The sequence below is a fragment of the Parus major genome, chromosome 2 (assembly GCF_001522545.3).
Source record: "Parus major isolate Abel chromosome 2, Parus_major1.1, whole genome shotgun sequence".
In the NCBI taxonomy this organism is placed as follows: Eukaryota; Metazoa; Chordata; class Aves; order Passeriformes; family Paridae; genus Parus; species Parus major.
The window spans coordinates 44,194,945-44,206,839 of NC_031769.1; the positions used below are offsets into that span (position 1 = coordinate 44,194,945).

Sequence of the window (11,895 nt, forward strand, 5' to 3'; positions counted from 1 at the left end):
CATATATCTGAGGTAACAACAAGCAAGAGAAGCTCCAACATAACTCTTAGAGTGCTGCTGAAAGCACAGAGAATTTGCCAGCAGCAGGCACTTCGCGTATCTGTTACTTTTATCTAGCACATTGATTTCCATTTTCAGCTTGCACAAAAGCCCCTGTGCTGCAGTCCATTTGGAAGATACAAACTGCAAGTTCCCACAGAAAATCAGGTTGGTCTTTCAGAGAGGAAAACAAACAAACACATGAAAAAGATATAAAAAAAGCAAGTGATTTGGGATTGGGTGGTCTCACAGAAAGTGGCTGGGGTTTTTTCTGTTCCACTTTGCCATGCCTTCTGGAAACAACAGGGAACAAAATTTGAAAACCTCACACAAGTTTTCCAATTGATCTATAAGGAGCTTGCATACCAAGCTGCCTGATTATCGTGGGACATGGGTCAAAATCTGATTTTCTAAAAAATCCAGCCCTTCTCCTTGGAAAAGGGATCCTTCCTCTTATTTTCCTTCTTTACACAACTGCAGGATAGTGGGTAATTATAACTACAATCCATGAATTTACATTAGTGCACATAGTTCACAGCAGGGGTACGCTTTTGAAACAAGACTTGTTTTCTGTCAGGCTGGTGAGGCACTGGCACAGGTGAGAACCTTGTCTAGTGGGAGGTGTCCTTGCCCATGGCAGGGGAGTTGGAACAAGATGATCTTCAAGCTCCCTTCCAACCCAAGCCAGTTTATTTTACTATGATTATTCTCACTTGGTGCTCTGTTGACATTGCAGAGCAGTCTGTGAGTTCTCAAACATCCTCAGCACCAGCTCTGCTGATCTGCTTCTATGGTACCTTTCTTTAGGTATATTAGTCAGGGACTAATATATTAGTCTGAGGTACTGCTCTGTGAAAGGAGGTCAGAACTCTTCAGGCAGAGGACCCAGATCCCTTACTGCTGGTCACTTGCCCAAAACCAAAATTTCTCACTTGGTTTTTGTGTTGGCTCTAAGCAGAATTCACGTTCCTCCCAAGTGGGAGAAAAGAGACTGCCATTAAAGCATTTACACAGAAATTACTGAATTAAAATTAAAAATATTTGGAAAAACAAAATACCAAAAATTTAACCTCTGAATCAATACCCACAGAAATAGCAGAATGACATGCTGTCTTACAATATATTCTCTATTTTACATCTGCAATTCATGAATTTGGTCCTAATAATCTGTTCACTAATTTTTGTCTGTTAATTCCAGAAAACCATACTGTTCCCTTCCTTGCTATCCTCTGCCAATTATTCCTACTCATTTTAATCCTCCAGAGGGACACTCCATCGTCTTCACATTAAGAAAAAACAAACAACAAAAAAACAAAAACATCAATTTGACTGAACATAACACAGAATGTTACCTACTAGTGTCAGGGTCCAGATGGGAGTAAAAACGCATAGTGATAATCAGAAAAAAATGTAATACTTAGGAACAAAAGAATGTATTTCTAGTCATGCACCTGGACATGAAGCCACCTGGTCCCACAGGATATCTCCAAGGCTGTGTCTCCAAGCTTGCTGCCACTGACACTTCACCTGCAGGCTCTGCTCCAGCTCTCAGCAGAGGGACAGGGACGTGAGCACCATGGCTTGTGCTCTAACTATTGGTGCCAGCCATTTTCATGGCAGGACAGACATAAGGAAATCTCTCCGTCCCTCTGTTCTCATCCTGCCTTCCTGCTTCAAAACTCACAGCTTTGTGCTGGCATAGCACAAAATGTAGGCTTAACCATACACACTCTTTTGCCACCTCAGCTAAACAGGAGAAAACCTTTGGCAGATAAATAGAGAAAGCAATTCAGGATAGAGAGGTGTCTTGATTGTCAGGGGGAAAGGTTAGAGAAACTCAAATCTTTTAAACACACTCTTGCCAGAAAACAAATTTTTAAAAGCCTGCAGTATCTAAACTATGGCATCTTTCAGCTTCCTCCTCAGGGAGGTATCTATATTAGCATTTACTGCATTGCAGGGTTCCCTTCAGGTTTAAATTTGTTTTGCATATACAGTTGGATTCTTGCAATATCACTCAAGCTTTGGTGCAGTCAAAGCACTTTCCTTCCTGGAGATCTGAGGCTCAAGACTTGTGTTAGGGCAGCCTCTGTGTCACCCCAGCTGTGATGCTGACACAAGGCCCTGCTGTGGTTGACACTCTACAATCCATGGCACACACCTGGGCCCAGCACCTGACAAAAACACTGCACCTGGAACCTAGAGCTCACTGCAAACTAAATCCCAATTCTTTCCTTTTGTGCCACATCAATAAATAAAGTACTATACAGTCTGAGTTTCCGCAGGCAACTCACCTCAGAGTCCTGCTGTCATATTTGCTCATGCCAAGCAGGCTTTCTGGTCTTCTATCTCTGCTCAAAACAATTCTAAAACGCCATTAATTAACATATATTTACCGAGGACTGAAACTTTCCTACAACTTCAAACTGTCACTGAAGAAAAAATGAGTAAGTCAGAAAATAATCACCAAAGACTGTACATACAGGTATTGAGGAACTCAATCAGGAAAATCCAGTATTCAAAAGTCAATTACCCAGGCTATAGATTGTGCAGCACTGCTAACTTCAACAACTTGACATCATTCCTGTTTTCCTTATTACATCCTGTTTTCCTTATTACATTCATATGGTATTGCCCTTCTGTCTGTTCATGAGCACAGTTAGGGAGTTTGGTTGTAAACCAGCACAGGTTGTCACACATATGCACACACATACACACTCTCTCTCACTCCATTTGCCCAATCCTGGATGTATTTATAAGTGAACTGATACTCCAAATCAGCTCAATGTAAATGTAGTGTGTATTTGTTCAACCAGGCTAATATGTCAGACTTAAATGCCTGCATTTATATCTGTCTGATATGAATTATGCATGAGCATATATTAGCAAGCGCTCTCTTTCTCTTCTGTTAAGCTTTGAGCTGGTCCCTTGGGAACTCATTATCTACAGTGGGTTTCACAAGGGCTTGATGTGACTCTACCAGAATTGTTATTATACCTTCCCAGAAAGCCTGTGATACTCTTCCCAGACACCTACAGTTCAATTCAGAGTCGACTATTCAATTGTCTAATAGCAGTGAGCATTTTTCTCACTGAGCCAAAGTAGTGAAATTGAATTATCTGGAATATTACCGGCTTTTTTTTTTTTTTTTTTCCCAGAGACAGACAGAGCCATTGGACAGGTACTGCTGGAATAATTTCAGGGCTGTTCCTTTCCCTGGCAACCTGCTTCGACTAACTTTTCCCTTTTCAAAAGAGGTTTTCATTTCGCTTTTTTTTAAACACTTCGGGATGGCGACTCTGCCCGATGCCAGCGCCGATGTGGGAGATGAAAGGCAGCCGGCAGCTCAGGTGCCTTATCCCGCTCGGCAACACCCTGTCAGCAGCTGGGAGGCGGTGAGAGAACTGCTCCCGCTCCATCCCCGCCACCTCCGAGCCTCCCACCGCCAGGGGACCCGGGAGCCGCTCCATCCCTCTGCCGCCCGTCCCGCTCCATCAACTCCTGCTCCTCAGCTCGGGCACCGCTGCCCATGGGCAGCCAGGGCTGCCGGCGCTGAGGAGGTGGCGGCAGGGTGTCTTTTCCCACGTCCCGCCGCGGGATTCGGTGCCTTTTCCGTGGATCTCCGTCCCTGGCGCCGCTGGATCTCCCCGGGGCCGCGGCGCCCTCTGCGGGCCGCGGCGGGAAGGGCGATGTGAGGCCATGCGCTGCAGGAAGGATGGGAGCAGCGCATTTCCCGCCCAGGAGCCCTGGGTTAAGGGGTTAAGTGCCCATACCACCCCTATGTCCTGCCTAGGTGGGTCGGAGCCCTCTCAGCTGTGGCTTAGGCACGGCCGGGCCGGCGCTCCGAACCCCCCCGCACGGTCCGCACAGCACAGGCGGCTCCCAGCCGAGCCTCGGGGCTGCCCCGCTCCCTTCCCGGACAGGGAAAAGAAACTCGCTTCCCTCCAAACTGTAAACTTTAAGGCACAGATTCGGCACCACGCCGCCTGAGCCCAGCGCTGGGTCCGAGGAGCGGCTGCTCCCGGGGGATGAGCTGTGCAGAGTTTGGGTGGTACCACGGCTGCCCCAGCGGGCCCTGCCCGTCCCTCCGCTGCCTCGGCGGGCCAGCCCGGGCAGCCCGAGCTGGAGGGCGCTTCCTCCATCCCCCGAGAAGCAGGAGGAGGCAGGGAGGGAGAGTGTCCAGGGCTGCTGCGGACACCTGGCGAGCATCGCCTCAGGGCAGCGGCGGCCCGGCCGAGGGCGCGGGAAGGGACAGCGGTCCCTGCCGCGGCCGGGGGAGACTCTGGTACTTCTGCTCTCAGGGACGGAAAAACACGCCAAAAGCATCTCCATCCACGGCTTTCTGCGGGGATCGTCCATGGCTTTCTATTTTTCTTTTCTTTTTAAACAAAATTAGTGTCCCGTCTTCCCGAGCAGGTGTTTGGAAGAGCCTAGGAGAGGAAAGGGAGGATGGAGGAATTTGTGCCTCCGGGCCCAGGTCACAGGAGAACGGAACCCAGAGCCGCAGACCCCGCGCCTGCCACCGCCGGTAAAAGCGCGGCCAGGGCGAGCCCTCCCGCCTGCGGGCGGCTCCCGACGGCCGGAGCTGCCAGCTCTGAGGGCTCCAGCTGGAGCCTCTGGCCGGGCGGGAGGTGCGGGCATACCCCCGGTCAGGAGCATTTTACTTGCCCAGCTGCAGGCCAGCCGGGGTTTCCAGCTCCTTCGTGCCCAGGCGAGCGCTTCCCTCCGGATGGAGCCGGGAGCGGCCGTCGGGGGCCGGCCCGTGCGGCAGGGGAGCCCCGCGGAGCCCGCACTCCTCCGCACCCAGCGGCTCCGCGGCGCCGGCCGGCGATGGGGAGGGAAGGAGCCCCGCTCCCCCCGTGGAGCGCACACAGCCCCGGTGCCGGTCCCCGGGCGGGGGAGGCGGCAGCGCGGGGCTGAGCGGGCGGGGGCCCCGGCTGCGTCAGAGATGTGTAAACACCGCAGCGGTGCCCGCCGCTATTTAAGGGGCCGAAGCTGAGTCTCCCCCGACTTCCCTGCTTGGGCACACACCCAAGGACTCACTGCTCCCAGCTCGAGCGGGACCGTGGAAAAGCGCAGCGGAAAGGTAGGGAGCGCCTCTTCTGACGGCACCACTGCTGAGGGTGGGGAGGCAAAGGGGATGGGGATGCCTGGCGCTTACCTGTGCGGCAGCTCCGAGAGCTGTGCTCTGTGCCGGAGGAAACGCTTCCCGGCGGGGAGGAAGAATTCCAGCCGCTCCCTCCCGATGAGCGCCGACCCCAGCGCAGGGTGCGGGGCGCGGCGAGCAGGGCTTCCCACCGCTGGGAGGTTGGGAAGGGAACCGGCCAGCAGTGGGGAGATGTGGGCTTTGGAGACCGTAGCAAGGACATGAATGCTTAGATGTGTGTATATTTATTTATATGGATGTGTGTAAAAAATACAGGACTCGGGACAGCTGAAAGGGTGCAATGTACCTTCGGTTTCTGAGTACCCAGACCTAGATGGGTACATCACTAATAACCACGCTGGAGTGACATTTCAACTTTCTTCACTCATCTCCTGAGAATATTTTAAAACCCCCATGTCTTATTTACTGTGAATTATTTCGATCTAGTGTATGTGTTGAGCAAATAAACTGAATTTTATCCCCTTTAAAATTTAAAGGTTGTGTTAAGTGTACTGTTAAAGAACTGAAGCAGCTCAAAAAATCTCACATAGCTGAGATAATCCATGTGTATATATAAATTAAAATTACTCCCAGAGCATGAAATATTAGGTAGTTTGTTTCCTCTAAGAATTGAGAGTAATTTCACTGTTTCCAGGAAAAAAATATAATTTCAGCTTATGTGATAAAACGATTTGGTAAACCAACATTGTTTTGTTTAGTACCCATTTAAGAAAGCAGTAGAAATCTAAATTCTCTGTTTAATATGAAGAAGATTATTAGTTGCACTTTATTTCTTACAGCTTTTAACTATACAGCTTTTACCACTCCAGCTATTAGATCAAATGCTTTGGGGCAGCAGGAGTATTAGATTTTTTTTCCTTTCACTGGGGCAAGTTTTTGGGTTTTTTTTCCTTTTGTGTATGATGAGATGAAACCTCTTGAATGCTAAAGTTCAAATCAGTGAAAGTTGGTAGAATAAAGGCTCTTCATAGAACTTGTCAAAACTGATTATCTGTAATAACAGCAGGGTTTTAATGCAATAGCAAAATACTGAAATGTTTGAATCATGAGTTTCTTCGCAGAGATGTATTCAAGTCCCTTAAGTTTTTATGAAATACAGCTTCCAAAGAAAGAAAAGAAGTAAGAATTGGGTAGATCAGGGAGATACAGCACATACTAGGCTGGAAGAAACTAAGTTAATTACCTGTACCTTCCTCTTTAGCAAGGATATTTAGTTATTCACATATGTGTTTTCCAACTTAAGACAGATCTTGCAGTTAAAAACACCCAACACAAGCATTGGTTTGCTCCAAAGCCAGCATCCCCAATGGAAGATGGGGTTAGGGATTGCACAAAGTGTAGTAAATCTGGTCACGTAACAGCCCGCTGTCCCTTTTCTCCCCAGCAATGTACAGCGGGCTATGCATCTGCGTGCTCCTCGCTGTGCTCTCGCTGAGCTCCTTTGGACAGCAAACTCGGGGCTCACACGATGGCAATCCTCTGCCTGCTGAGCTGGAGCAGAGCCTGACAGAACATCAGCGGCACTCCCGCGCTCCATCATCTGCCGGGCCCCTGAAATCCCTGCCGCGGCTGGATGCGAGCGGCGACCAAAGAGCCAGCATCGGCGCCTTGCTGGCCAAGTATCTCCAGCAAGCCAGAAAAGGTACTGGTTACAGCCTGCTTCTGTGCCACTGGGATTTCCTGCAGGGGTTCCTAGGAGATGAGATAACCCTGTCATCATCTAACGTGAATTCCTAGAGAAGACAGGATTTAGATTTTGCTTGGTTATCCCTGAAGGAGACGGCATTCCAAATGCTCTCTCCAAAATCCCTCCCAAAAAAAGGATTTATTTGTAGCAGTCTCTGACTGAGAGTCATATAAAGATAACTGGAGAAAATGTCACCCACCTCTTGGGTTATAGTCCAGCTTTTATTTTGAACTATTTTCATTGCCTTCTTATGTTGGTGGTATTTTCAGTCTCTCCCTCCCTCTATTAAAGCTAGAAGAGCAGGAAAACTTTTCTGAGGATAAATGCAGACCAAAGCTAGTCTTACCTCAGGCAGAAATCCCTCTACCAGGGAAATATTCTGAGTATTGGATTTTTCATATATTTGTTCCCAGAGGAAATTGCAATAGCATGAACGCTTTCAAAACACAGAATTCATATTTATTAGTGCAATAATTAAAAGCAATGAGAAGTAAAAGCTTCAACACACATAGATTCCTGGTAGATTATTGGTCTGAGGCAGCCTGGGAGCACAACCTTGCAGTTACCTAAAACCCCCATGGCACTGTGTAATAAGGACATGAAGAATCAGTAGAGCAATGGGATTACAGGGCATCCTTATAATGAGATTTATTAGTCACTTGAGGAAACAATTGTATTACATAAGAGAAAGAGTAAAGCTATCCCAGCTGACACCTTACAGAATATATTTTACATAGGCAGAAAAGCATGCCATCAATGCTATCAGTAAAAATGATGGCTCAAAATCACTGACCACTGCAACTTCCCCAGGAAGACATTTTCCCTTTTGAGCTGTCTCATCTCTCTATTGCTCTGTGTCTCAATGGAGTAACACCGTGGGCAGCCTAATTGCTGTGGCCTTTTGGCTGCCAACCTCAACGAGAGCCACCAGAGAAATTTTGTTTACTCATGAGAGCTTCACTCCAGCCTTTGCCTTGTTCTACACAGAAAAGACATCTAAGAAGGAAAGAGGGTTTCAAGAGAAGCCAGTAATTAGGATTAGGATTACCTGGATATATAGACATAGAGAAATAAATTCACACCCAGCCCCAGACTGTGCTTAGGATAAAGTTCACTTATGTAAGTAAGAACTTTCTCCACATAATGTAGATCATTTAGCCCTCCCCTCTTGACAGCTTCCCTGCTGACCTCTGTGCTAGGCAAAGTCCTGTGCTTATTTGTGATGGTGGTCTGCAATTAAGAGATGCCACATCTGGCTTTGTGCATTACATATGCAGCCATACACACTCCTCTGTGTACTCAGAACACAGCCAAATCAGAAACAGCAGAAAAACTAATCACTGTCAATAGTGCCTGAAGGATTTCATCTCATGTTAGCAATTTGCACAATGTCCATTAAAGAACTTCTAGCTGTTCATGCAATTTAATGAAAAGATAATAAAGATATGAAATTCCACAATTCAGTGCTACACTTAAGGCTGTTACTGAACAAGAATGTCACTACAGGAGTCTGCAAAGCAGAATCCACATTACCTTTCCCCAGCACAGTCATTGTTGCCCACCCACATGGAAACTGAATTCCTTACAGTTTATGTATCCATTATATTTTCTTAAATATGTGGCTGATATTTCCAAATAGATTAACCAGATAAAGCAAAAAAAAAACCCAACCCTTTGGATTTAAGATGTCTTTTTCTGTAAATATTAAAATGAGGGACAATTTCCTGCATATGTGTTATTGACTTATATAATTACTCTTAAAAGACTCTGGAAGCAAATTGTGAGATTCTGGTGATGTGACTAGGCTAGTTGGACTCTAGTTTCTAGATGTAGTTGCTGATTACAGGAGAGAAAAGTCACAGGAAAAACAGTACTTACCTTCTTTATAACATACATACAGTGTTCCTGTCAAAACATTATATTCTCATTTAATGTAAAGACTCTGGGCAGTACTTCAGAAATCTCTGCAGAACACTCACAACTACTGTATTAGTCACCTGTCTAAACCATAATAATCACTGGAAAATTCCATCTGGGGGGGAGGAGAAGCTGGGCTTTTGTTAGTGTTAGCAGTCACCTGTAGTGGTGCTTGCCCTCCTGATTAATAGACAGGCTGGTTTTGTAAAGTACTTCTAGTTAAAACAGTGCAAGAGCTAAGTGCTCTCAAGGGCTTAGGGATTGATGGCAGCCCTGTAGCTGAACTGCTACAATTTTGAATATGTTTGTCATACACTGATTCTGCAGTTCCCACATGACATCTCTAGTGGGCTGAGGAAAGGTAATTAAGGTGCTGTTAGGAAATTTGTGACCCAGGCTTTCAATTATGTTCATCTGCAGGCTTTCAGCTTGAATCTGGCACCGTGTAGAAGAGATGCTGTAGCTCTCAAGCCAGTGACAGGCACATTTAATGTCCTCTAAGGAGCCCTTGACTGGTCAGAGAGCCACCAGGGGAGCCTTTACAGCCCTCAGGTCACGGCAGGCTCAGAAGTCTCCTAAGCACCAACATCAGTGATGGTTCTGTGCTGCCTGAGCCCTGCCTGGTTATTGTGCTAAGGAGCCATTGTCATTACCTTAATTACACTTTTTGGATTATGAATGTGAACTTCATGGAGTTTGAGCATTTAATGATAGACATTCTATTCTAGGGAAAATTAATTTTTTTTGTCGGTTTGTAATAGGTAAATGTCTTAAACATGGCTTTTTTAATGTGTGTGTGTACCTTCAACTCCCTGCACCCACTAACAATGCAATGCAGTTGATTTTTGTAGTACTGGGTCATGTTCATTATAAAGCATTACACGAGGAAGACCTTGAAATATAAAAGCACAGAGTCAACAGAGGTTTCTTCAAAACACAGGAAACTGAAAGTAAAGCAATTGTATAGATTTGGATATATGGGATTTAATTTGGGATCCTTTTCCTTTATGATCAATTTAAGTATTCCTCGGTCTGCACTGAATACTAATGTATTTAATCTGTCCCTTCCTCACTCAAAGCTTAACTCCATCTAATCAATTATATCAGTTATATATCAATTTTGTCTGTTTTCAGGGAGTACAGAGAGAAATAATTTACCTTTCCCTGTATTTTTTACTTACATCATGTGATGCTGTAAAAACAGGATTGTGGCCCATTTTTAAAGCATAAATTCTCCTTGCAAATGGTTTGTGTCTCTTTGATGCCTTAAACAAGGCATACAAAAGGATAAGGCAAGATGAGAAATCAGCATCTGACCCTGCTGTGAAAAGAATTATGAAGGCTTTGGATAAGCAATGAAAAGATCCCTGACATTGTAAAAAAACCCTACATAATTCTAGCAATAGGTATCTCCAGCTGTGAATTCCAGACACAACTCTCTCCATTCCAGGACTATTCCCACTTTTCCACAAAACCTAAGATTCATAACTCTACCCTGCTTGTTACCAAATTTGCACAGTAAGAGCTCCTGTACTTACATTTTTGTCTTTTTAAGCAGCACAGGGCTGTGGTGTCTCAGGCTTGAGCCTTCTCTCAAGGGTTATTTTGCATGTAGAGGAGCTTTCCCAATATGAGCAGGCAAACATGGGACTTTATAGGAATAGTTAGAAATAGCTTGGACTCTCTCTCTCTCTCTGTCTAGTAAAATAGGAAGGAAAAAGGAAAAATCTAACTGTATTCTTTCCTGTCAGACAGGAGCAGAATGTTCCTGCAGCAGGAGTTAGGAAATGATCTGTTTATTTTGTGCTGAAAAAATCCAAGCTGCTTCCAGGACATTACTTATAAGGTTTCTATTGTTTTCCCCAGTGAAATGACTGTGGTGTTACATGGCCTGTATTAGGTCCATCTCAACTCTTGCACACATCTGCTAATGAGCACGAGCCAGATCAGAACACGGGGGAACCTGAAAAATGTGTCCTCTTAACTCTCTGCTCTCCCAAATGCTTTTTCCTTAGGTTCCACTGGAAGATTCTCAGTTATGGGAAACAGGGTACAGAGCATTGATCCTACTCACAGGATAAATGACAGAGACTACATGGGCTGGATGGATTTTGGACGCCGCAATGCTGAAGAATACGAGTATTCTTCCTGAAGAGCACCAAACTATAGCAACAAGCTAAAAAAAATATCACACTCCCATGTCTGTACAGAAAGAGATAAATCAATTTGTTGTCCTCTTCAAATCAGTGTTTTAAAGTATTTAAAATCATGTATTTGGCATAAGTTTATCTGTAAGACTATACAATGCAATATATACATATGCAGAATTTTCCAGAAAATGTTTTCTTTCTTTTGTGGTTTCTCATACATTGATCCTATATTAAAATGATTTCACTTATCCCTCCTTGTCCTGTCACTGCATGTTGCTGGGTGTCTTACTATAAAGAGAGGCAGCATAATGCTTTCATTTGGCACTGTAAATATATTCCATGGGTTGAATAGTCAGATTATCCACTTTTCAGAGAGATCTTGTGTCAGTCCCAATAGCTTTGAACTCTAGGGAACTTGTCCAAATATAAACACAGCAGCACAATACTGCCAGAGAAGACCAGCTATTTTCATGGTCACATTGTTTGCAAAGGACTGAGTTATACATTGAGCCCATATGTTTGCAGTGAACAGCCAACAGTGCTAAAACAGTGAAAAAGAGGAATGACACCAAAATATTTCATCATCCTGGCTAATTTGTTTTATGTTGTGAATTCAATGTGAAGTTCTGCTAATGACTACAAATCACAGAATAAACAGAGCATTCCGTGCTGTGTGGTGAGCCAAGCATTCATTTGGGAGGGGATGAGAACAGGTTCCTGAACAGAGCAGTAGGTGATCCTGAGAGGGAGAGGGATTGGAGCAGTCAAGTCACAGCATCCTTTCAGGAAAGAGGTGGCTCCCAACTATCACAGAGATTGAGCTGGCTATTGCCCATCAATGTGGAGAGAAGGAGGGAGGTTTCTGCCCAGCTCTTACCTGGCTCAGAGCAGGGCAGAGGGCCCCAAGTTCAGAGCTGGGCAGTGATCCCAGCTTG

At 45.5% G+C, this 11,895-nt stretch overlaps 1 protein-coding gene across 1 annotated transcript; it reads left to right on the forward strand.

Moving 5' to 3' along the window:
- The first annotated feature begins 5,018 nt into the window (after nucleotides 1–5,018).
- CCK (cholecystokinin) lies at nucleotides 5,019–11,630 on the forward strand. The gene is made up of 3 exons (XM_015649630.3): nucleotides 5,019–5,125; nucleotides 6,591–6,848; nucleotides 10,826–11,630. Exons 2-3 carry the CDS (start codon nucleotides 6,593–6,595, stop codon nucleotides 10,960–10,962), a joined length of 393 nt encoding a protein of 130 aa, XP_015505116.1. The 5' UTR covers nucleotides 5,019–5,125; nucleotides 6,591–6,592; the 3' UTR covers nucleotides 10,963–11,630.
- The last annotated feature ends 265 nt before the right edge of the window (nucleotides 11,631–11,895 follow it).